The 25,555-nt window shown below is 44.2% G+C and overlaps 1 protein-coding gene across 2 annotated transcripts in view; it reads right to left on the bottom strand.

Annotated features, from left to right (window-relative positions):
• Window positions 1-1,748: 1,748 nt before the first annotated feature.
• POLR3B (RNA polymerase III subunit B) overlaps window positions 1,749-25,555 on the bottom strand; it is a 103,502-nt gene continuing 79,695 nt past the window's right edge. For both annotated transcript variants that reach the window (XM_047864883.1, XM_047864884.1), the window contains exons 24-28: window positions 15,337-15,440; window positions 14,587-14,753; window positions 10,955-11,068; window positions 7,873-8,046; window positions 1,749-2,513 (exon numbers count right to left, since the gene is read on the bottom strand). In XM_047864883.1, coding sequence (XP_047720839.1) covers window positions 2,384-2,513; window positions 7,873-8,046; window positions 10,955-11,068; window positions 14,587-14,753; window positions 15,337-15,440 — 689 coding nt within the window. In that variant the 3' untranslated portion in view covers window positions 1,749-2,383. The remainder of the gene's footprint in view (window positions 2,514-7,872; window positions 8,047-10,954; window positions 11,069-14,586; window positions 14,754-15,336; window positions 15,441-25,555) is intronic.

Raw genomic sequence — 25,555 nt, 5'->3', positions numbered from 1 at the left:
AACAGGCTTTGAGGGTGGCCTGTCAAAGTTTACTCTGTCATTACTGGAAACAGAAATCTAATTGGTAGTTGTTAAAACAAGGAACTTACGAATAGCTGTAAGAAACAGAACTCCAGCAGGACTAACTCAGCAATTCTGACCACTTTCAATTACAGTATTTCTCAGAGTCAAACACCTATTCAAGGGTAGAATCTGCTGGTTTTTGAAATATCAACCTGACACAATTTTTTCCTCTAAGGAGGTCTCTGTTTGGAACCCACACTTTCTAGATCTTTGTTAGAGAACAGAGAATTTCCTAAAAGGATAGGCGATTGCCCTCAGAATGATCAGAATTGCCTGGAATTGTTTTAGGGGAAAAAAGATGTTTAAGAAATACAACCATTCAGTGGCACTTGAATAAAATGTCCCATTTGGTGACTGAAAATCAGAATTACAGATGAATCCCAAACAATGAGCTCAGAGTCAGGAAGCCTGGTCCCAAGGCCCATCCTATTCCCCCATTAGAGGTGGGGCGCTGGGGGACTCAGCCACTTGGTGCCTCAGTTTCTTTGGCTGTATAAAGGGAATACTCACATTTGTCAAGTGTTTTCAAGTCTTCAAAGCACAGGTGATCATCTTGCCTCAGGAACACCCTCAGCACTGCTGGGGTTAACTCCCAGCACTGACTGTAGGGCTGAAGTCTCCGCCTCCTTCACTGGTTTCTGAGCACCAGGTGGAGGCCGTCGCCTGCCCTCTTTTTATCCTCAGTACCTTGCCTCACACATGGCGGGCACAGAATGATAAATGGTGTGCTCGGGCCTGTACCAAGCACACAAGGGCTCTTCCCACACCGGCCCCGAGTGTTCCCCAAAATGGTGTGCCACACACTGGAGGGCAACAGTGCTCCCGGTGAAGTCGGTAAGCGGAGTTGTCCCATCATGGGAAATGGTCAAAATCACTCTAGAAAACCCCTTAAACAGCCCACAAGGTACAATTCGGGTTTCGTACCGCGGCGCATAACAGCATCTAGTACAGCAATCTTTAAGCAGTGTCAATTTTAAGAACTAGAAAGGAAACCAACGACCCAGCATTCAAAGCTCTCTGCCCCTGTAACACCTGTGGAGCCCCTGAAATGACTGGAGACATGTGGTGAGGGCTGAGAAGGCCCACTCACCTACTGTGTGTCCTCATCCATTCTGCTTTGACCGTAAAGCCTCTAGGACTTTTACACCAGAATTAGAGCTTTTCACTGTGAAGCAGACAAAGTGCTGTTCAGGCTGGGTTCTCAAGTCAGTGACTAGCCTGGCTCCTGGCACATCCCTCCTTTGGAGAGTCCGAGAGCTTGGTAAAGGCTCTGAAAAAGTTCCGGATATGTTTAACTTACATCCAGTTTCCCAACCTTATCTGACACTTGTTTCTTATTGGCACATGGTACCTACTAACATTCTATGAAACATCTTCAGTGTGACATGCCACGGATGGAGCCCCATTACTGAAAGCTTTTCTGACTTACTTTATAAACAATCCTTGTTCACCTGCCTTCAGGGCAGAGAGACTCAGAACAGATTGGAAGGAAATAAGGGTGAAGAAGGTTGTCAGATTAAAAAGAAAATGGACGGCTAACATCCTGGCAGGAATGGAAGGCACAAATGAATCACAAAGCACCCATAGGCTTATTTTCAGGGATTCAACAAATATTGTTGCATAGTATGATCACGGAGATTCAAAAGAAGAGCATTTGGGTCCATAAGAGAAGGGGACCTCCTTGGTAAGTTTAAGATGGTAGGAATACATTTATTACATTTCACCAAGATGAAAATGTGTGGGCATCTAAAGGCAAGACTCAACAGTTGGGGAGATGCCCACAACAGTAGCAGGTAAGAGAGCCATCCCTTCATCCGCTGCTCTCGACCTTCCCCCCTTCACACTTGTCCTCTCCCTTCACACACTGTTCCTAATCAGCCCTCTCGATAGAGGCCATGCCAACTGTTCCAACAGACTTCAGATCCTACAGGTGTCATAGAGTCTTGAGTTCTGTTAGCCGGGAAGGCACTGTGGGGAATATTAACCCAAAATGTTCTTTTTAAGGAGGAAAGTCTAATGAGTTGATTGCAAGATACCAGAACATAAATAAAAGTTTATCTTTTAGGTCACGTCCACTTGTGAATCAAATTCAGTACAGGAACGAAGAGACTGCATCCCAGTCCATACTGATGGTGTCCTTCCCAGGGCCCAAGGCCACGGAGTCAGTCTTCAGTGTAAGAAAGCCTCTCCATCTGTTTTTGTTTTTTTGAGGGAGAACATTCAAAGGAATTGTTCACAGGAGCAGGATCCTCAATCCCCTCTGCTTTCCACTGTGTCAGACATAGCGATTGTTCTCTTTAAATAATCACCGTTTCCATCCTCACTCGTTATATTTGGACAGTTTCAGCCGGGGGATGATGTTCATGGACTGCAGCTCCTGGAAGAGCAGCTTGCAGGCATACGGGATGCGGAGGGAGGACACGTGGCACGAGGACTTGCAGTAATGGCACCTGAAACCCAAGTCCGCATGTGTTAGAGGGACGGGGACTCAGAAACCAAGGCCTGCATGTAGAAGTGCAAAGTTTCTCTACAAAAGTCTACCACCATCCCATCAGTTCTATTCTGTTTGTCAGGGTTCAGTCTTGCTATCAAATATGTGCAGATATGTGCCCCCCGACCCCACGTCCCGAAAAGCAGCATCCAAGGAAGCAAAAGAAAAAAACCAAAACAAGTATCACTCCTGCAGTTTTAAAAGCATGCAATTTTAATCAGTTACTACTATGCTTCTAGACCATTCTCTTTAAAATGCAAAACATCTGCCTATTTACTTATTTTGAATGAGGCCCAGAAATCTGAGCCATCTCGAAGTTATTCAGATTTAGACTTTGGCATTGTGGAAAGCTTTTTAAATCGATTCAATCTCCATGTATTTGATAAAAATCTATCACTGTACTATTCACGGCAAGATGCTCAACAATTACAATTTGATCTGTCCCTGAGACACTTGGAAGTGTGATGGGGAAGATAAGACTTTCATATGGAATGTGGTGTCCAATCCAATGCGATTTATTTTTCCAGTGCTCTTCAAGTTTGGTTCTATCAGTAGAAGAAGCTACTGTACTTACAACGTTCTCTCCCTGTGTGCACGTATTCCCAATTGATCCCTACAACAGCCCGTGCTCCTAATCAACATGCCTGCGATGCCAAGGAGGGCTGTCTTTTCTCTTCCTTCAGGAAGAGCTAGTTCACTAAACCTAGGTTTTAAATCAATGGCTACAAATGATGAAGAGTCCCCAGGAAGAAAGTGAACTATCTTCTGAGGTTTCAGATGAACACAGGACTTCATCCTGTACCCCAAGGGTCTGGGGCAGTCAACAGAGTGGGTAAATGAGTGCAAGAGATGAACATGGACTGAGGCTTAGAGGATTCAGTGCTGACTAAGAACTGGAGGGGACTCCATCGTGAGCAGGAAGGGCCATAGAGGAAGGCAGTAAGGCAATATGAGTACAAGTGTAAACGTGCATATTATTTGATTCATCGCCAAGTGGCAAAGATGAGCGCGTGAGAACGTTCACGGTTTATAACAGCACAAAGCAGGAGACTGTCCAAGAGGGACTGGTTTGTAGTTACAGGACATTTACACAGAAGAATACTGGGCAGTCATTAATCGTGATGATGTACACTCATATTTGTTGAAATATAAAGGTGTTCAGGACACACTCTGGAGTCAAAAAAGAAGTTTGCTCAACAGCCTGGTCCCAAGGAGGTCATCGGATGGGTTTCAGGAAATCTTTGAAGCCCCCAAAGTCATATGTAACAACATTTTTTTTCTAAAGACCTCCTTAATACATTTTTTTTTTAAGTTTATTTATTTTGAGACAGAAACAGCACAAGTTGGGCCGGGCAAAGAGAGAGGGAGAGAGAGAAAACCCCAAGCAGGCTCTGCGTTGCCCCTCATGTGGGGCTTGAACCCACAAAGCCGCGAAATCATGACCTGAGCTGAAACCAAGAGTCGAACACTTAACTGAGCCACCCAGGCGCCCCAATACATTATTGTTTAAGAACTATGTTTTTAATGTGCCTGGCTGACCTCATTTATTCAGGCATCATGTGGATGCTTTAATTAAATTGGAGAAATGGATTTAACTGCAGCAACTTCTTGCTGATTCTAGGTCACTCTGTGACTTCAACCCAGGCTTATCTGTTCAGAACTTCCATACTTGCTGGTTCATAACCCAGAAAGCCCACTAATCTTTTCTATTATTAAATATTTCTCCATCACTTAAAATGCTCCTATGCATGTATGTATGTGCATATATAAATGCATATATTTATACACATATATAAATTAAAAGCTATTATATTACCTTACCCTGTGTCTGAACAATTTCAAAAGGAAGAAACTTGACACAAACAACAGTTACGTAAACTCCCTTCTTAGGGCAAAGGCGGCAAAAGGGAGAGGTGGCTGTGGCTTCACAGGAGAAATCGCTGTCCAGTAAAATGTCCTCTATGAGCTAATTATCTTAATAGGGATTTTCTTTTTTCTGTTTTCCTTCCAGACCTCTCTTTTGTGACTTATGCCCTTCGTGTCTTCTGCAGAACAACAGTCTTGCTGTAAACATCCCCATAGCAATGCCTTACTAATGTGCAAATCACTGACAAAAGGCCAGTTTCGAGGTTCTGAACTGCTCTAATTACTCAGCCTTCATTGTGCCGTTCATTAAAGAACGACTGCCTCCCACACACGCCGTGCCCCCTCCCGCACAGCCCGCACGCACGGGCAGGTAATGATGGCAAAGCCACGGCATCATTATGCTCCTCTGCCAGAGCACGGCACACGCGGAGGCTGCTAGACGACCACACTGGGGTAGGATTTTTTTCTGTTGGCAACAAGGGGACAAGCAGGCCACTCAAAATCAGACACACAGCATATCCAGGTCTGTTTAATTACAGGAAAGACCTTAAGGCGTGTAACCTGATTTAGCCCCTTTTCAAAGGATTGCTATTAAGATACACAAGGAACACCTGAGCTTCGAAATTAGGCACTGCCATCACATGATGTCTAGATGAGACAGAAATGAAGCAGGAAAGAAGAATTAAACAGAATAATATTGAGATCAATAATTGCTTTCATTAGTTTCCCTGAATATTCAGTGAAAGAGACGGGAAGGTTTTCAAAGTCTGTGAGTGAATCTGGTCTACTGCTCTCTTTCTCTCTTAGGTGGTGGGCACAGGAAAAAAAGCAGAGAGGATGGAAAAGGAAAGGAAAATTTTTTTTTAAGTTTACTTTGAGAGATCAAATGAGTGAGCGGGGGAGGGGCAGAGGGAGAGGGAGAAAGAAAATCCCAAGCAGGCCACACACTGTCACTGCAGAGCCCGACACAGGGCTTGATCCTATGAACCACAAGATCATGATCTGAGCCGAAATCAAGAGTTGGATGCCTAACCGACTGAGCCACCCAGGCGCCCTGGAAATTCTTTTTGAAGTTTCATGATCCCTATTGTTAATAAAGTGACTCTTCTGTACCATTTTTTCAAAGTAAATTACATAAAAATCCTTGTGCCAAATTGGAAGATTTCAGCATAGTGGAATTGGTCCCAGGGAGCTTCCTACTACATTTGTGTGGCTGTTGTTACACAGCCAGGACAATAAAAAGCAAATTCAATATGCATTTCAGAAGATGAACAGACGTCTCAGAATTGAGACAACCCCCCCGCCCCACCCCGAGTCACCAATATAAGAAAGAGCCAGGCTTATGCTTAGATTAATAATGTCACCCATTTCTGCACCCTCAGGAAGGGAAAGAGCTGCAAACGGCCACCTCCTGTGTCTGTTTTTAAATGAAGTGATTTCTTCACAGACAAGTCTCATCAACTTCTCTACACCAAAAACCATAAAATAACTGGCTAAAAGGTTTTGTCATTAACCTAGCAAGGTATATACACTACGTCCTAAGATGCCCCTCACTCTGACCCTTGATTGGCTTTATTCAGAATAACAAAGAGACTGGAGGCTTAGGATAGCAAGAAGTCCCTGCTTTTAGGGGAGACTCAGTGGGGCAAAGGTGGCCCAGGTATCCCTGGAACTCACTTGGGACCAATTCTATCTCCCAGGGGACGGCGCCTCCCTAGGGAAAAGGGGCTCTGGGAGTGCAGGTGAGGGGTGACAAGGGAGTAAAGACTGTCCCTGGGGCGCCTGGGTGGCTCAGTCGGTTACGTGTCCGACTTCGGCTCAGGTCACGATCTCGCGGTCCGTGAGTTCGAGCCCCGCGTCGGGCTCTGGGCTGATGGCTCAGAGCCTGGAGCCTGCTTCAGATTCTGTGTCTCCCTCTCTCTGACCCTCCCCCATTCATGCTCTGTCTCTCTCTGTCTCAAAAATAAACGTTAAAAAAAAAAATTAAAAAAAAAAAAAAAGGGAGTAAAGACTGTCTCCTGTTCCTGCAGCATGTACTTTGGACCTCGTGAGACCTCGTCTCTGACAGAAAAGCAAGCCAAGACCGGCAAGCTACGGGCTCTCCTGCCTACAAGGTAAGTCGGGGCTCCGGGTCGGGACTGGCCTGAAGCAGACCAGTTGTTCCTTGGCAGGAGAGTGGAACATTTATGAAGAGGAAAGACCAAAAAATACATAGTTTCATCTTTTAAGCTGGACTTTGTGTCCTCAACTCTGCACAGAAATGACATATTTCATGATTCACATACTTTATCTATTCGCTACCCTCCATATGCAGGGTTAGTTATCATTTAGCAATTGTTTTTCACTAAGCAAACACCAGACCCCAGGCTGCAGGAGGTATAAACAAGAGAGAATGCAGTTAGAAGGAACTAGGAGATAAGTTCCCTGTGAGCAGCCATTCACTGGTCTTATTCACCCCCATATTCTGGGGCCCAGAGAGTATCTGGCACTTAGCAGCCTCAAGCTGTTAAATGAATGACTGAGACAGACCTCGTTGCTACCATCACGGAATTCAGTCCCAAGTGTGTAGCAGTTTGCTACTCAGAGAGCACACAAACAGGTGTCAGGGTACCAGGTCCTGGTCCTGCCTGTCCCCAATTTGCCATAGAACGTGGAACAACACACACGGCTCTTTGGGCCTGAGGTTGAATAAGGCTGTTCAACACACGTTCTCTAAAGTTTCTAGTTACAGGGGCACTGGGGTGGCTCGGTCGGCTGAGCATCTGACTTTGGCTCAGGTCCTGACCTCATGGCTCACGAGTTCAAGTCCCACGTGGAGCTCGCTGCTGTCAGTACGGAGCTCGCTTCGAATCTTCTGTCCTCCCCTTCTCTCTCTGCCCCTTCCCAGCTTGCGCTCTCTCAAAAATAAATAAATCTTAAGAAAATAAAAAAAAAGTTTCTAGTTATAAAATGCTATAATTCTCATAACTAACAGTGAATCTACTAGGATTTTTTAGAGGTGAATAGTGTTATAAAAGGTGTTTGAGGGGTACCTGAGTAGCAACCGACTCTTGATTTCAGCTCAGGTCACGATCTCACAGTTTGTGAGTTTGAGCGCCACATTGGCTCTGCACTGACAGTGTGGAGCCTGCATGGGATTCTCTCTCTCCCTCTGTGTGCCCCCCACCCCCAACTCTCTCTCTCTCTGAAAAAAATAATAAGCAAACTTAAAAAAAAAGTGTTCGAGATAACATTAAGAAGAAAACAAAGTCTATACTCCTTGGGTCCTTAACCTCTAGTGGCGTAGAAAGCAGAACATGAGGTAGACAAACTAAACAGGTACATATAAAATCCCCAATTCTAGGAATGCATGGATGGGGAAGGTTGGAGAATATGTGGGTGTGCTCCAGGGTCAATTCTTGAGCTGTGATTTAAGAGGCAAGGGGTGTGAGAGACATATGGTATCCACTTACCAGCCAGAATACCCCAGAAGTCCACACTGCCCACAGACATCCACCTCAAAGGCATCACTTGAAATCATTAGTCTCTCTAGTAAAAGCATACTGGCTCCATAACCGATTAAACAGTCACGTTCCATCTCTCCAAGACGCAAACCGCCGTCACGAGATCGACCTTCAGTGGGCTGCCTTTGAAACAAGTTAGACAAACGTGTCATTTTTACATTAAACAAACAGAGGGGCCGCATCACACGCTGGCGGAGAGCACAAGGCTTCAGAGGAGGGTTCGCCTGGGTCCAAATAACTTACTCGACAGTGACCTGGAGTTGGGGGCTTAGCTCGCCTCTCAGCCGCATTGGCAAAATGTAAAATTTAAGGCTCCCAAAGAGCCTTAAATGAGAAGAGATGTAATACTAGTGATTGCTACTGTTATTATAACTGAGTGATAATAAAAAATAATTGTGTAATATTATATGATATAGTAAGTTAATATATAATCATATAAAGCAGCAGAGCTACCATTGCTACTACCATCGCGATATCATTATTGTTAGGATAGCACAGTCCTCAAGTCAGGAAGATGGTCTTTTGAGTATTTTCAGGGATATTTCAGTTCTGTTATTTCAAAGTGGAGAAACTAAGCAGAACAGACTGTGGAAGAAACCTGGGTCCCCAGTAGTTCCTGCCAGGGCTCCAGGGAGAAGCAGCTCCAGGTTATTAAGAAACGAACATGGAAAGAAGCAAATGGAGTTTTATAAAATTTGGACTAGATGAGGAATCATCTGGGAGGACAGAGTGCCTGAGCCAGAAGGGAAGTTCCCCAGAGACAGGGAAAGTCCTGTGTGTCCCCTTCAGGTATGAAAACACTCTATTCCTCCTTAGAGGGGGCACTTCAGCTGGGAGCTAGGAGTCCCCTGAATGGATTCCCTGGGGCTGATGTATCTGCCGTGCTTGAGAATACTTTGAAAAAGTTAAGAATCTAGGACTCAGAGATACAACTGGGGGATTCTGAAACCACATAGGCAACCCCACCCAGGTAGTGATGCCACAATGTCTAAAAAAGAAAAAGTGAGCTATCTCCCTGGCTGGCTGATTTCGGGGTGACACTCCTTAAGCAGGAGTGGACCACAAACCTTGTTTGCTCTATCCCACAGCATCTTTTACTTTTCACCGTTGCCACCGATTTTCCAAAGAGAAAGGTAAACAGAGCGGGGCCAACATGTGCTCAAATTTTACCTTATGTTGTTGCTAAAGGTTACATTAGGAACTAGACTTGAGTTGTAGATTATTTGTTCAAAGACAATTTACATATAAAAAACTGACAAACAGTAAGTCTAAATGAAACAAATAGTCTACATGAACACACCATTAGTAGAAACTTCCTTACTGAGCACAACTTATGTACGTCTTTACCTGCTGACAGAACACCTGGGGTAGGAGGGTCCCTCTCTCCCTGACCACTGAACAAGTGAAGGTGGCCGGATCATACATGAGCAGAACCCAGACTTGAAATAAACCAAGTGAGATAAGGGACTAGGAATGGGTAAATGCACTCTTGGCAGTCTTCCCACGGAATGCACTAAGGTACTAAAGTAGTAAGTTTTTTACACAACGAAGCAAAAACCATTTTGACACTTGTTACTCTGGAATCGATCTTAGATGTTATAACTGAAATGAAGGCTCTGGAGGGACCGCACTCAGGGGAGAGATACACCCAACCCAAGCAGGGTCTCACTGCTGGGATCATTGGTGTCCTCAGAATCTCAACTTCTCTTCCCTCTTCTGCAATTTTGAGCACACATGTCTATCATTTCAACAGCCATATGCATCTGCATCATGGGATTTAGCCCTCCACCCCCCTCCCTTGGTCTAAAAAAGTAAATTCACATACTAGTTGTTTCATCGCCGGTCCTGTCCCTATTGTAACATCCATGCCGTGATCAGTGAAGGCAGGCAGGGAACTGGGTATTTCCTGAGCATCCCCCATCGATGGGCACTATACATATATTCTATATTCAAACCTCTGACATTCACCAGCACGCAGTGAAATGGGCATTAGTGTCGCCACTTCACGTAGGAGAAAAACTGAAGCTGCGAGAAGCTAAGTGATGTGTCTGAGGCTTGTGGCAGAGCCACAAGGTGGAGTTGAGTTTACGTCCATGTCTCTCTGGCTTCAAGGCCTGTGTTCCCTCTCCTGGCCCAGGATTCCTCGATGTTGGCATGAGAACCATGCTGAACTGGGTAATTCTTTGTGGTGGGAGCTGCCCTGTGCATTGCTAGGTATGTAGCATCATTCCTGGCCTCCACCCACTGGATGCCAGTAGTTTCCCCCCTGTCCCATCTGGTTGTGACATTCCAAGATGTCTTCAGACATTGTCAAATCTCCCCGGGAGGTAAACTTGCTTGTGGTTGAGAACTACTGCCCTGGACTATGCTTCTCCAACTAGTACTAAGTACACGTGATATAGTACAAGCAATGTACTACTAAGAACTAAGCACTAAGAACACGTGAAACAGTACCTGCAATTTCTTCCCAACAATTATACCCATTCATCAACACGCAGACACTGTGCTTGGAACTGAGGATGCGCTGGCGAATGGGGCACAGGTGGACCTCCTGGAGCTTATTCGAATGAGCAGGCAAGTACAGGTGCCTTATGCTCCAATAACAGAAATTTTAAGAAATGAGTTGTGGCTTGGGCTCCCAAACAAAGTACGTATGTGTTTTCTGTGTACACATGGCAGCCCACAGGAGTATCCACGTGTGTATCTATGATGTGTAAGTGTGTCTACGTTCTTATATATGAACCTTTTTGAATGAGACCACGTTTGCAAACAGGTACAAGGTCAATGAGCATGTTAGGCGACGACTGGCAAGACTTACAATGGGTCTGCTCTTATGCCTATGAAACGATTTTTAATCGGCTATTTTTTCATGCTAACCAGACATATATGACTTTTGCTGATGCCCAGCACTCCAAATTTTGACATCTCAGGGAAAGAGAAACTTCACCGAGTCAGCTTATTGCTGTATCTGGGCAATGCAAGGTAGACTCGACTGCATTAGAAATTCTTTTTGTGAATGCTTTTCTCTTACCTGGTAAGAACAGCTCGTGGGCCCCGCGCCCGGGCATGCATCTTATCCAGCACCATGTGCTTCAGTTTCTGATAGTACACGGGGCCAAAATAGATGTATGCTTCTAAGGGCTCGCTGAAAGAAAAGGTCAGAGTTTTGGGCTAAGAAACCAAGTTTGGGCTAACAACAGACAGCCTTTTCCAGGACCCCTCAATGGCAGGGCCTTGCTTCAGACCAGGTTTATGAATGAGTGGGAGAGAATGATTTTCATTGTGCACTGAATGAAAAGGCAAGATCTGGAAATATAAAAATACCCTGGATACGTTAGAAGACACACTGTTTAATTAAGAAATAAAACCTTAAACAGACTATGAAAAAGTATGTAGAGGAAGGTCCCTCCTTCACTGTCCTCGCCCTCATCAGGCTACTACCTTTTCTTGCCTGGACTCTTGCACACAGGCCCTGCTTCTGCTCATATCCCTTAACGATCTTCTTTTCACAGACAAACCAGAGTGATTCCTTCTAAAGTGTAAATCTCAGCACTAATCTGTATCATCCAAATTGTGTAACACAGCAATAAGGTCTAACATAATCTGGTTCTTGCCCACCTCTGACTCATTTCCTGGTGCCTTTCCCCATTGCCTCTTCATTGCTCCTCAAATGTAGGAAGCCTGTCTGCCTCGGGGCCTTCGCATTTACTCTTTCCTCTGCCTAAAACATTCTTCCACCAGGTATTCACATGGCTGTCAAGCATCTCACCTCCTCAAAGACTTTCCTTTTCCTCACCACCTTATCTAAAGAGGAGTCCTGCTCCCAACCCATCACCGTGCCCCTATGCTATCTCAACGCTTACCTTGGCTTTGCTTCTTCAGAGCACGGATTACCACTTGGTATTATAATCCACGTTTAGTATTTCCCTGATTATTGCCTGTCTTCCCCACCTGAAGTAAACTCCTCAGGATAAGCACTTGGTCTCCTCTGCCACTGTGGCTCCAGCACTACTAACCCTGTCTGGCACATAACTGGCGCTCAGTAAACGTCTGTTAAAATACAGCTGACTCGATGCATCCTTGGAAAAACTATAGTGAAAGCTGTAAAGGACAGTGAATATTTCAGTGCTTTGACAGGAGAAACCTTTTTTCTGTAGTTTGGAGCAATAGCAGGCAGGGGATTAAAGCCTCTGAACAATGTGAACTGCCCCAGAACGTCCTCAGAAGAAAGGGGGCTTATTTTTAAAATGAAGAAACAGGCACAGAGGGTCTGAGAGGTTTATCAGAGCTGCGGAACGGGCTGAGGCAGATCCAGGGCGCTCCCCGCCACTCTGGCCCGTCTTGAACCCCGTACGTTGGGCCACGGCACGATGTGCGAGTGGGAAGAGCAAAGGCAGTGAGCTGTGTGGCAGAGGTTCCATCAAAGCTATTGGTCCCTCCTGCTTGGCTTGTCTTCCACCACTTTCAGCGCCATAGGCTTTTCTAGCTGTCTGGCCACCGCACTGGCTTAAGGACAGCCAGGTAAGTGGGGTGCAGGACACAATGGACGGGGTGTCCGGAGACACCACTCCTGTCCCAGCTCTGTCACCCAGTAATTACATGACCTCTTTACCTCAGTCTTCCTAGTTGTCCAACAAGGGGGTCAGACCAAGGTTCTTTCCAGCTCTGAGAGTCAAGGTTCCAATCCTCCACATCATGGTTGCTCGTGGCAGAATTTATGGAACTCTGTCACCTAATGCCACCCCATCCCCAAATGAAGAGAGCCGTGCACAATTTTCCCTCCTGGTTATCTCAAGGATGTGGCAAGGGGTGAAGCTGGTGGGTGAATGTATTCGCAAGCTCTTTGGAGAACTTTCAACTAATAAGCTAAACTAATGTTTCTCAAACTCTGCCTCTTGAGATGAATGGCAAACACATGAAAACACTAGCTGGGGCATAGGGGAAGACGGTGTAGACAGAACCTGAAGTAATCTATCAGAAGCAGAGCATAACCCATCCAAATCTGTTAGTAAAATCATGTTTAGAAGGCCCATCAAATCCATTCATTGGATCTGCACAGTTTCTGGTCAACTCCATTATTTATGGACGAGGAACAAAGACCAAGACCATCAGTTTCACCCTGACAACTGTAATTTTTGAAGTGGACGTCAGCTACCTTCAGTGCATCACTTTGGAAATGGACCATTATTCTCTTCCTGTAATGCGATTTTCTAGAACATCTCGGGCACGATACACCTAGGGAAATCTATGTTATCACAGTTCGGATAGATCATTTTAGAAAGCACTCAATATTTTCAAAAGATACACATTCCAGCCATTGTAATCCTATCTGGCCGATCTACATGCAGCACAAATCAAGCCCTGGGTCCTTACGCACGCCTCCACACCCAGTTTCACTTGTGTTCAAGCAGGGTGAAGCCTCAGAAAAACAGTATAAACACCATGTCCCAGAGTTTCATCTGGCGTAAAACACAATGTGTGTCTTAACTTAAGCAGCTAATTTGATCCTTTAAAAGGATGTGTGAGTCAAGCTTCAAGAGCCTGTTTGCCCCAGGGTAACAGGAGGAGCCAGAGCTCAGCCCAGGAGAAGGCGCTTTCTCTTCCGCAAACTCACCTCAGGTGAGCGGAGGTCTGTCCCTTGGAAGATGTCAAACCCACTTCTCCTCTGCAGGAAACACACTCTTCACATGGTCTTCCCTTCTCATCCTCTGTATCACCCACCCCCCCAGAGACATCTCTTAACCCATTCTTTCCCTTCATTTTGGTGAGAGCTATTTGTACTGATTTGTTCTCGGTTCCTTTACTGACAAAATCTTTATGGAGCACCTGCTGTGTGCAGGCATTGGAAATAAAACAGTCAACAAAACAGAGAAGCCCTGCTCTCACGGAGGAGACAGGTAACAGTATTAGGCAGCATTATTACATGGGGTGTCTGATAATGATGAACGCGACAGAGAAATTTCAAGTAGAAAATGGGCAGTACAGTGAGGTGTAAGTTTTAAATTGGGAAGTCAGGGTAGGTCCTGCTAAGAAGTTACCTTTTGTCATATTTTGGCAGTAAGTCTAGTAACAAATTTTAGTGGTCGGCTCCCTAGTTCAAGGACCGTGTTTATTTTGTTTCCCATTATATACCTAGTACCTAGCACACATCGTGAACGAATACACAAATGCTAGGACTCAGAGCACTAATTATCAGAGCACTGTCAGAGCACTAATTACCTGATATTCATCCTGTTAATGCAGAGAAAGTTCAGTGGTTATGGGATTTTACATTATATACAATTAAAAGTTGTATCGATATCCTATTTTGGTAAATGAACTCTCTTCTACTTTTAAAATGATAGCCTCACCAGTAAGAACAGCACTCCTTAACTTGTCAGTTTTCTGATTTGGATTTCCTCCCCCCAGCACTGTTTTACTGAGATACAACTGACTTCTACTGTGAGCAAGTTTAAAATGAGCAGCATGTTGATCTGATCCACTCATATATTGCAAGACGATTACCACTGTGGCTTTAAGCTAATCCTTCCATCACAAATTCAGATTTTCTTGTGTCCGATTTCTTAAAAGAGTAAAACTTATCCTAAGGTGTACCACAAGGGCTCTTACCTCTTACTCTAATAAAATCACGCTTTTCTTTAAAATGTCTAAAAACACACTTACCCTGTGATGCCAGATGTAACATAGTCTTTCCCCAAGTAGTTATAACCATGGCGGACAAGGTCTTCACACACGTCCTTCACTTTACTGCCTCCAAACGCGGTGCCGTAGTGGAACCTGCCGTCCAGCACCCCGGCCTTGCCGGCCAGCAGCTCGATCAGCTTTCCCACCTGTGGGGTCGAACAGCCTTAGTGGGCAGCTTCCTGGGGTATAAGAGTTCTGTCTGTTTAGCTGTGGCCTACTTCCCCAAACAGCTGTGAGACGGCAGTGAATAGTTACCACTCTCCCATGTGTGACGCTTGGAAAAGCCTGACGCGTGGGATCCAAGTTTATGCCCCCAAAAGCCCCACGAGATCGGCACTGTTCTTTCCCTCAATGTACAGATGAGGGAACTGAAGCACAGAGAGGCTGAGCAGCTTTCCCAAGCTGCACAGCCGGTAAGTGGTGGAGCCAGGATTGCAAAACAATAACCATGGAAGGGAGATACAGTAAGGTTAACACAAGAGGTTCTTTTTGCTGAGGGGCACGTGCATCCCCCAGAAGACTGCTCTTGAAGGAAGGGCCGGCATGCTTTGCACTCCCTCTCTAGAGGAGGGTAACCTAGCACTGTCAGGAGCTAGGAACCTCTTCATTTGGCAAAAGGGTCAAAGGGCCCTTTCTAAAAATAACTTACAGGCTCTCACGGCCAACACTCCCTACGAACCCACTCCTGCCTTCTTCCTAAAAAGCAGTACCTCTGAAAAACGTACTGACCGTCATTCGCGATGGGAAGCCATGTGGGTTCATGATGATGTCCGGACAAATGCCAGAATCACAAAACGGCATGTCTTCCTGAGGGACGATCAAGCCACAAACACCTGGGGGAGAGAAGATCCCATGCCATGTAAAGCACATCAGCAGAAAAGAAGACTGCAGTGCTTAACTGGCAGCTCCCCATCGCTATCTCTACAGCCTTCTGCATGGTCTCCATCAAGAGTCACAAGAGCCATTTCCAACCATCTTGCCAGATGATACAATTTGAAAACGGCCGTCCTCGCAGAGAGCATCGCAGCCTGTGGACCGGCCTGCTGGCACGACACCCGCTGGTGCTGTCAGGCTGCTCGCCCAACCTCTCCCGCCACGGAGACCCAAGTGCGACAACTCCGCTGGGCCCCGGCCCGGCCTCCGCCCCTGAAGCTTCAAGTCAACAGCGATTTCGCTCCTGGTCAGCTCGTCTGCGATCTGCTACCTCCCACCGCCAAATCACAGGAATCCGACTCCTCCGCCTAACACAGAACTACCTGTCTGACAGGTGTGTTCACGTTGTGGTTTTAAAAAACTGTGATAAGGAGGATCTGTGTGAGGCCGACTTGCTAATAGGGCACCCAGAGCACTGGCTGATGGGCTAGTTTTTGCCAGGGCTTCCCTGGCTGAGCCTAAACTGCCCTAAGGAATTTTAATTCCTACCACTTACAACACATTAGGAAAATGATCTTTGATTGAAGCTGTAAAGTTGAACAAGAAAATTAAATGCCAGATTATTCTTGGAAGAAAAGACTGGAATTAGAAACGTAATTCTAAGAATGAAAACAGAACAAAAACCTACCAGTTCTATGCACACTACTGATGGTCTCTTACATTATTACTCTCTTCATATTATTCCAACCTGTAGGGGATTTTGTTGCTTAATTCCTCTGATTTCATTTTCTTGGTAGGAGGGATGGGGCATCTTTTAGATTGTTAACCGCAACCTACACGATTTGAAATTGGAAAACTAGTGTACAATGGCATTGGATGGAGAAATAAAGTCCTTTCACACTAAGATAAAATTCCCTTTCCCTTGTATATAAAGTTATCAAGTAAGTGCACCTACTGCACAGAAACTGCTCTCCAAGAAATTCTTCATTCCTGTTTGATTTCTACATAATTACTCCAACTATTTTGAAATAAAATTTTTGTGATGTGTCCTAATCACCAAAAGCTAAAGTCTAAAGAAAAAGAAAGCCATGTGCTTTCAGTATTGGTTATTAATACCCCGATTTCCAGCGGCTGCCTACAATATGGTAATTAGGTTTGTGGTATTGAATTCTAGAGCACATAGGTACCATAATTGGCTTTTTGGTTGAAACTGTACTGTTTATTATAAAGAACGTAAGCTTTCCTACATGAAGAACAGGAACAATCATTCAGTTCAGTTTATTTCAAATTCAACTACGAGGTCTTAGAATTTAAATCAAGCAGAGTGTGTGACTTCTTCTTCCTTCCCTTCAAAAATCCATCTTGTCCACACTGAAATTATCCGACAAACACCTGGGCTACTGGGAAATCTACTCTGAAAGAGATCAAATTGTAAATCTAGGTACACCGACAACAACATTGTGTAGCAGCGAACAAAATGTTAAAAATGGCAGTTCCTGCAGAGGCCGGTCCTGGGATGTGCTCTGGAGAGAATGTCACTTTGGCTGGTGAGGAGGTGGAGGGTTTGGCTATCTCCCTTCAAAACAAAACCAAAGGAAGACCTCAGCACCCTTCAGTAGCAGTTCACAGGGGGGAGCCGGAGTCCACTGCCCCCCCCCCCCCCCCAGCAACATGAGGAGGTGGGAGTGAGGGGCAGGAGGTAGAGCAGCTCTGGAGGAAGCAGGGAATACTTATAATGGGGGGGAGGGTGAGGAGAGAGGTGATTTGCATTTTGGTATTTTTAGTTTTAGTTGACACGGTTAATCAAGCCAACTTAACTTAGCTATGAAAACAAAAGCAATGCTCCTTCCCCTGAAATCTGAATCTCTAATAACTTTGCTTGAAACCTGATTAAAATGTAGTGCCGGTTTTCCTTTTTGGGAAGTAATTATATCAGCCCCTTTTTGACCCTGCATTTAAAAATACATGTAAGTAACTTTGGGTTTTTTTTTTTCCATCCCATTATAGGAACTGCTTTGGCCACATCCAAATCAAGGGCACCTGTAAGCCAAAAATTAAATCTTAGCTAACTTAAAATTACTTTAGGCTCTGAAAACCCTTTTATATGCCAAGATGGTTCCCATAGCAGACAGCCCTGTGTTGTTTGTTTTGTGTGAAAGTGAATGATAAAAGATCCATGAAATCGACACAGAAAGCCAGAACAGCAGAAAGAACTGAGGGCTCTCCATCACTGGGGCTTCTACCCTCTGCTGACTCGCGGAACAATGGAAGCTACACATCCAACTGCAGATCTAACACAGCTGTGCATTTCATTAGATGAAGAGCACTAGTGACACAAGTAAATAATTAACTTATTCTGGTCCGCTGACTGTGCTTATGAGACCAGTCATAGCTGACAGATTTTAATACAAGTTAACACAAAGAAACCATAATGAGCTTAGAAGTTAAAACAAAATATTTAGACAGAATTTGATGATCTTGAATCTCAAATGAGACAGATGATTTTTAAAAGTTTGTATTTTACGGAATTCATTAGGGGCGGGGAGAAGAGAGCTCGCAGGCTTAGAACCAGACTTTTCTTTTTTTTAAAAAGGTACTTCTCAGTTTCAGAATTATTCCAATCCTTCATCAAAGCAAAGGAAGGTTTCTTGTCTTATTTTCAAATGAAACATTAAAACTATTTTCTCTGAGGATGGAGGCATAGAATTTCTCCCAACATTTAGAACTCTTAAGAAGTTATGGGCACTTTCCCTTAATGCTAGTTTAAAAATGTAAATGATATGCAGTCCGCTCCAGTGTGTTAACACTCCCCCGGATCCTTGAAAAGACGATGGACTACAAATAAACCATATCTAATGGAAGCTGTTGTTGAAACAATTACCGATTCCTACCTTAAATGCTTACACAGCATTTCAGATTTTAAAATAAAATTTCATCCCCTGGCTCACGCTGGTGTCTTAACCCCATTGTTTATAGCACAACCTCCTGGCAGCGAAATGCAAATGCACCAGTTTAACAGGGCCCGGAATGTGTAATGGACTTACAGGGGCCAACTGGGAAGTAGACCCCAGCCTACACTCCAGACCTTTTAGGAGCTGAAAATAGGTAACAGGGAGAAACTAGAACACAATGTCAGAGCACAATGGTTGCACAGATACCCCATCGGCGATGTATTATTCCATCAACATCAATATTAATTTCAAATGTAAAGGTGAAGAAGTTAGGGAGTCTAAACCCACAAGTCTGACCCCCAAGCCACGCAGGAAAGGCAAACCTGGGGACCCACTGTCACAGTTGTCTGTGTGCCACCCCCTAAGCACTGGAGGATCTTATGCCAATTTGTTATTTCTATTTCCGTAGCCTTGCAGAACAACATATGTATAAATCATTTTAAGAATAGGTTTGCCCCACGAAAGTTGAGTTAATCCAATGAATCATTATTAGAAAGTATTTCTAATTATAAACAGCAAATGACTTGTTCACAAGTCATTTTTGGCTTCTTTTTTTAAAAACTAGTTTTAGTGTAATGGACCATTCTTAATTCAAATAGAAAAAAATAAAAGATAAAACAAAAGATAAGGAAAAACAAAAGCATTCTAGTACCATGTCAAGACAGGAAAGGGAATAGAGCTGGCAGGAGAAAAGTGTAATGACATTTTTAATTCAAGAGCTGCTTTTTTTTTTTTTTTAATTTTATTTATTTTGAGAGAGAGAATCACAGACTCCGAACCATCAGCACAGAGCCCAATGTGGGGCTTGAACTCACAAACTGAGATCATGGCTTGAGCCGAAATTGAGAATCGGACACTTAACCCACTGAGTGACTCAGGAGCCCTGAGGGCTCTTTTTGATGTGACTTCAGTGTGTTGAGAACGGATTAACAAATCATTTTCTATTTTGTTGATAACCAGGTCTCACTTGAACATCACGCTCTGCTTCACTGTTTTAATTAAAAAAAAATATATTTTTTGATTTGACGGGGGGGGGGGGGCAGCATGTGCATGGAAGCGGGGCTCGATCCCACAACCCTGGCACCATGACCTGAGGCAAAATGAAGAGTCAGACACTCAACTGAGCCACCCAGGTCCCCCTTGCTTTAACTTTTATTAGTAAGTCTACTGTCTCGTGTAAGCACTTTTGGATGATGTAGGCCACTCTGAGGCTGGTATCTTAGGACCCTTCCTTTCCTGAGGGAGGAAAGAGGATCCTCAGTTACCAAGCATATGTTCCGGATGAGGGCTGTGTCAGAGGTGGCAGGAGGGGGCTCAGGACTCAACCCCACCGACAGGTGTCCTGTACAGATTTCAGTGACTGAATATTGAAAACGAGGACATTTATACAATTCAGCTGGAGACATTCTCATGTTCTAAATGATGCAGAGTACATCGGGCAGTGGGTTCTGCTGAAATAATACTAATCAGAGGCTAAAATGATCTACTTTGACCTTCTGTGCGTACTCACCTCTTAGATAAGCTGTTTATTCTGCAGAGTTTAACGCTCTCAGCACTAAGGCGGGGTGAAGTGCTGCTGTGATTTTTCTTTATCTGTCCCAGTGTAAGAAAAGTGTTGGTGTTTTGTAGAGAAGTAATGGTATTACTTGGTATTAATGAGGTTCGCAGACTTGGGGAGGCGGGGAGGAGAGGGTTCCATCCGCAAAGGGCTCATCACCCCGTGGACTCTCAGATCAAGGCAGAATATCAAGGAATCAGGGGACCTTCCTTTGACTCCCTGAGGTTCAAGCAATACAGTGTTCCTGTGGGAGGGAAAGCACCACTTTCTGGTGAGCCTTGGTTGCTTGGTCTTTGTAATGGGAATAATTAGCACCTATCTCATGAGGCAATTGTGTTAGAAGACCAGATGAACTAATGTCTGAGAGGTACTTTAAGGTCCTTAGAGGAAGGCAGCATCTAAACACAAGGAATTATTATTATATAAGAAACCTAATTACTCTCAGCAGGAAGCAAACTAGCAAAGCAGAGGAGACCAGCCTAATGAATAGAAGGAGCAGTAGCTGTGGCACTAACTGGATGAAGGGGCCGAAAAGGAGCTCACTCGGCTGGGCTGTTGAGATCATCTGACATCATCAGGATGGTGTCCCCTACCAACTTTACAACTCACAGGCCCCGGGCTGCAGACTTCCAGAGCGAAATGGTTTACTAAGTGATGAAAGTGGGGGTGAGCAGCGGGGATGCTTTCCAGTTTGACCATTTGTATCAAGTAAAACGCGTTTTTGCTTTGAATAAACTCATCTCGATAAGCCTTTGTATATTCAGAAATGTGAATCTTTAAATCGAAACATAAAGGCTAACACAGGTGGTTCCTCCTTTCTTCCTTCCCTCCTTTCCAGTTACTGAATTAACCTTCTTTTATTTTTCACACCACCACCTTAAATAATCCCCAGGGGGAGGGGAGGAGACAAAAACTGTTGAATCATATTAGCTTTGTTTTGCCGTTGAATCACTTCCAGATCTATCACATCTCCTGCCATATCCCAGTTGACATAATTTTAATTTGGCTCTTCCTTACATCTTAACAGATAAATAATGCATAAGAAAACTTGATTAGCTTTCTTATTAAAACATCACTCTAAATGAGAGGAGGCGCTAGAAGACAATACAGTTTTTACACGGCTTTCCCATGAGCAGTTGAATGGTTTGATGTGATAAATTTGCATAGTCTGAAGCACACAAAGGGCTGATTAATTGAAACCCTTACAATGCTTCTGGAAGCAGCTATTGTAAAACAATAACCATAGGAACTTTACAAAATACACACGGCTCAATGTGTCAAGAGCTTAATAAAATGTGTTGAGGCTACACTATTTGGAAACAGAATTGGAGATTTTTATTCTGGGCCATAAAACACTAAACACCCTAATTTCAAAGCTTTAGTTGGATATTTACTGAAAGGTCAGAGGGTTACTAGCTAGCGACCCAAGACCAAAATTTGTTCTTAAGAAAGTAAATGAAATAAAATCTTACAATTAAGGGGTCCATGTGGATAAAATAATCCTGATTTCTAGCATTAAACTAAGAGTTCCCAGAATTTGTTTTCAGACCAAAATTCTGAAGGGTCACTTGGCATCTTACACCTCGTTCTGGGGCTCACACTGTTAGCTCCTTCGGCCTCCTTCTCCCCTCCCACTTAGAATCTTTCATTCAAGCAGGATCAAGCAAAGTAGGGAGCCAAAGACATCCAGACTTTGAAGCTTCAGTCTGGCAGAGAGGATTTTAGGCGGCCTCAAGTGCTACATGTGTACAAGGTACTATTATTATTATTTTCAATCAGAGTGTTTTCATTCTCTCGGTATTAGAAAACAGAATCCAGAAAAAGGAAATAAATTAAGACCCGGAAAAAGCAAAGTTTTTAACCAAAGCTTGTTTAACCAACGAACTTTCCTCTCAGCTTTTCTGCCACTCAAGAATTGACATGTTCTTACTTCCCACAGCCTCTTTCTCCCAACCGTACAAGGATTCTGTAATGTGTTGGGAAGTCAGGGTAGTTTTTTTCTTCTTCTAATACACATTCAACCAAAATCTTAATACGTTAATTCAGCAAGTTGATGAGTAACTTTTATTAACGCAAAATAGAGAAGCGAGTGGCTTTGTAACAGAACTGCTGCTGACAGGCGAGGGTCACAGAGGACTCTTGCAAACCATTTTGTCTGTAAATATGTGATCCTTATGAACCAAAGATACTCTGAACCAGTCCATGAAAACACTGTATTTTGATAAGACTATACTTCTATTTTAAAACAAAGGTTGGCTTTGCTCTGTTTAAACTGGCTGTCTGAGGATTTAGGGGGAGATTCCGAGGAGCGCAGGCCATTATCTCAGATTTGCAGTTATTAAAAAGCTTCTGTTTGCCAGGACAAACACTCTTGCTCAAATACAGTTTTTCCTCTCCTCAGGAATACTATTTGGTATTGCTGCCCAATTCTGTGATCTACAGGACCTTTGTTGGAGGTGCTAATCCTTTTTCACATGAGAGACTGAGAAATGTTCTTTCAGGGAAGTGATATATTGCTTTCCCCCCCACACCCCCCCCCACATCAAAGGAGTCCACTTTTCCTCCCTCATTGTGAACGGCAGCAAAAGGAGGAGGAAATCTGGAAATATAATAATTTGGTTTGCCTGTACACTGAAAGGATACTCAACTTGGGAACTCCCTAGGCTAACAGATAATTTCTGTTAATTTTTTTTTAAAAAGGGGGAAATCTGCTTGCCCTTTCTTTTTCTAAAAAATTTTTTAAATGTTTATTTTTGAGAGAGAGAGAGAGAGAGAGAGAGAGAGAGAGAGAGAGACAGGGACAGCAACAGCACATGAGCAGGGGAGGGGCAGAGAGAAAGGGAGACACAGAATCTGAAGCAGGCTCCAGGCTGTGAGGTGTCAGCACAGAGCCCGATGCAGGGCTCGAACCCATGAACCACGAGATCAAGACCAAAGCTGAAGTCAGACACTCAACCGAGCCACCCAGGTGCCCGTGTCCTTCTAATAAATGAAGTAACCATCAGAAAACACAAAGCTCAAGATAAAAATGTCTGCCTTGGATGAGTTCCCTTCATATAGAACTTATACATACCAAAGTTCAAGAGACTTAAATACGTAATTTTGATTTTAATAAAAACTCGTTTTAAACATGACTCCAATCACATCATATGTGAACGTCTTTTTCTATCTTCAACTCTACTGATGAAGACTATGATGAGAAAACATAAAGAACATTCCAGAACCACGTTCTACTCTCTTTTGCCCCATGCAGCATCACTCTGCCAAGTCCTTCTAAGGCATCTACAAATCTAGAATACTTGGAAAAGAGAACAAAACTTCAGGGTTTTAAAACTTCTCCCCAACTGAGATTAAAACAGACTAAATAAAACTGTCCTTCTTTTGTAAACAAGTAAAACAAATTCGTATTTTGCAATTTTAGTAAAGAACGCACTGCTCTAGAGCTTCTTGATTCAAGACCCAGCTCTTGGCCGGGGGGGGTGGGGGGGGGTGGCGGGGAGGGGGCGCTGACTCAGTGGCATTTAGTGAGGAGACATATAACAGGCTTCCCAAAGACCCAAAGGAAGGCTGTACTTCATTAACATTCTTTGAATTTCTCATTAGAAGACTATTGGAATTCCCTTATCTAAAGAGTGTGCTGTGAGCGAATCCTGCCTCCTCTGCCTTCGTGAAATACTTCTCCTTCCCCACATGTGGCTCTCGGCTTAGTACTCCTCCACTCCGGAGGTCACAGAAGGCAACACCGTTTGCTGAGGCTGTCGCATTTCTAACAGCTCCTGCTCCAACACTGATTCTTCGTGGGCCTTCTCTATCAGCTACCTCACTGTCTGCTTATCGCACGGCACTGGTGCGGATTCCCAACTGACTACTCGGTGCTGACACTCCTGCCGCAGCAGCTCACCGCCCGCTCTGTCCTCTTCAATCTTCTCCGTGAGCTCGGTTACAACACACAGCATGCTACTACGGTACAGCCTCCACCACACATTTGTTTCATTTAGCTACTCATTACCCCACCACCTTAAAACTGATCAGGCTCGAGCAGGATAGACACTCAGGTTCTGTGAAACTAGATTTTGAAGGCTCCTCTAATTGTCAGAGAGGAAATTATGGGAAGCAACAGGGGTAGAAATACGATCGACACACTACACGTGTACTGAAAGAATCCTTGCTGAAATAACAACAGCTCTGTAAAAGTTAACTACTAACAAAGGACACAAATCAGGCCATCTGCAGGGTTACATTTTGCTCTCTGAACACCAAAGATAACAAATAAAATGCTCTAAATGCAGGAGGAAAACAGAAATGGGCATAAAGGTACATTAAATCAAACGATCTTTACATTTTCTCATACAGAATACACATGTGTCAGCTTCCTTCCTACAAAGGAAAAGATACAATTTCCAAACGATCCTGCCTAAAAATAGTGAAAAGGAAGCCCAGCTAACACTGCTCTTACTCTGGCATGCGTCTGGGCCAAAAGGCAAACAAATCAATGCAGGGATCCTGGTGCGACACATGTCCTGAAGATTCACATACTACTGAACCTCCATCAGCTCCTTTCATGACAATGACAGACGACCACAGCTGAGGCTGTGGACTGCCTTCTCCATCCTGTTCATGACGTCTCACTCGCCAACATCCAGCTGTTCCAGACCTCCTGCTGTTCCTCCCTGGACCCCACACTAAGGGCTGGGTCATATGGCTCCTCACAGACGCCACCAGCTGTGCCTGCTGCACGTGAATGTTCCAAACCAGCCCACTGTCCTCACTGTCCCTCGGCTTCCCTCTTTGCTGGCTCTGTCACAGCTAGCCAGAGGAATCAGGAGAATGCTCAAAGTTGAGGGCTCAATACTTCCTTTCATATCTGCTCAAATTCTTGACAGAATTTTAACCAAGGCCATGAGAGCCTGGCCAGAGGACTGATTAAAGAAAGAAATGGGGACAGTGTTTTATAATGAGTTGATCCTGGATAGGAAGGGATTCCTGAAAAATACAGCTTTACGCTAGGAGTATGTCTTAAGATGGGGGTTTGGCAGACATTTCTGGAATAAAGTATGTGGGGACAGTATTTACTCCAAACTGGTGGTAGAGGCGAGCCCTGTAAAACTGCTTATCCAAGAATGGGAGTTTTGAGAAAATGACCACCTTAAGGAGGAGATACACAAAAGCTGTAAGAAATATTAGATTTCAGTTTCAAGAAAAGGTTGTCTCTCCCAAGGGGGGATTCCTAGAGACTATGGCAATCTTGGGAGCAGAGTGGTAGTGGGATATCAGAAGAGACAGGAGCCACCTTTAACAGAATGGGAAATGTACTCAGATCAAAAACCCGGATTCAAATCCTGGCTCTGCCAGCACTGAGCTGAAGTAGGCAAACTACTCGCCTGAGTCTCCATGTTCTGGTTCTATAGAGTAGAAGTAACAACATGAACTAGATCTGTAAAGGTTAAAGGGGGGGAACGAAAATGCTTACAAATTATTAATAGGCAGAAGATAAAAAGTGCTATAAATTTACATGCAAATGACTCCCAAATTTTATGTCTTGCCTTAACCTATCCCAAGTACCCAC

Source organism: Prionailurus viverrinus, chromosome B4 (assembly GCF_022837055.1).
Source record: "Prionailurus viverrinus isolate Anna chromosome B4, UM_Priviv_1.0, whole genome shotgun sequence".
In the NCBI taxonomy this organism is placed as follows: Eukaryota; Metazoa; Chordata; class Mammalia; order Carnivora; family Felidae; genus Prionailurus; species Prionailurus viverrinus.
This window is presented reverse-complemented; position numbering and strand designations above follow the sequence as displayed.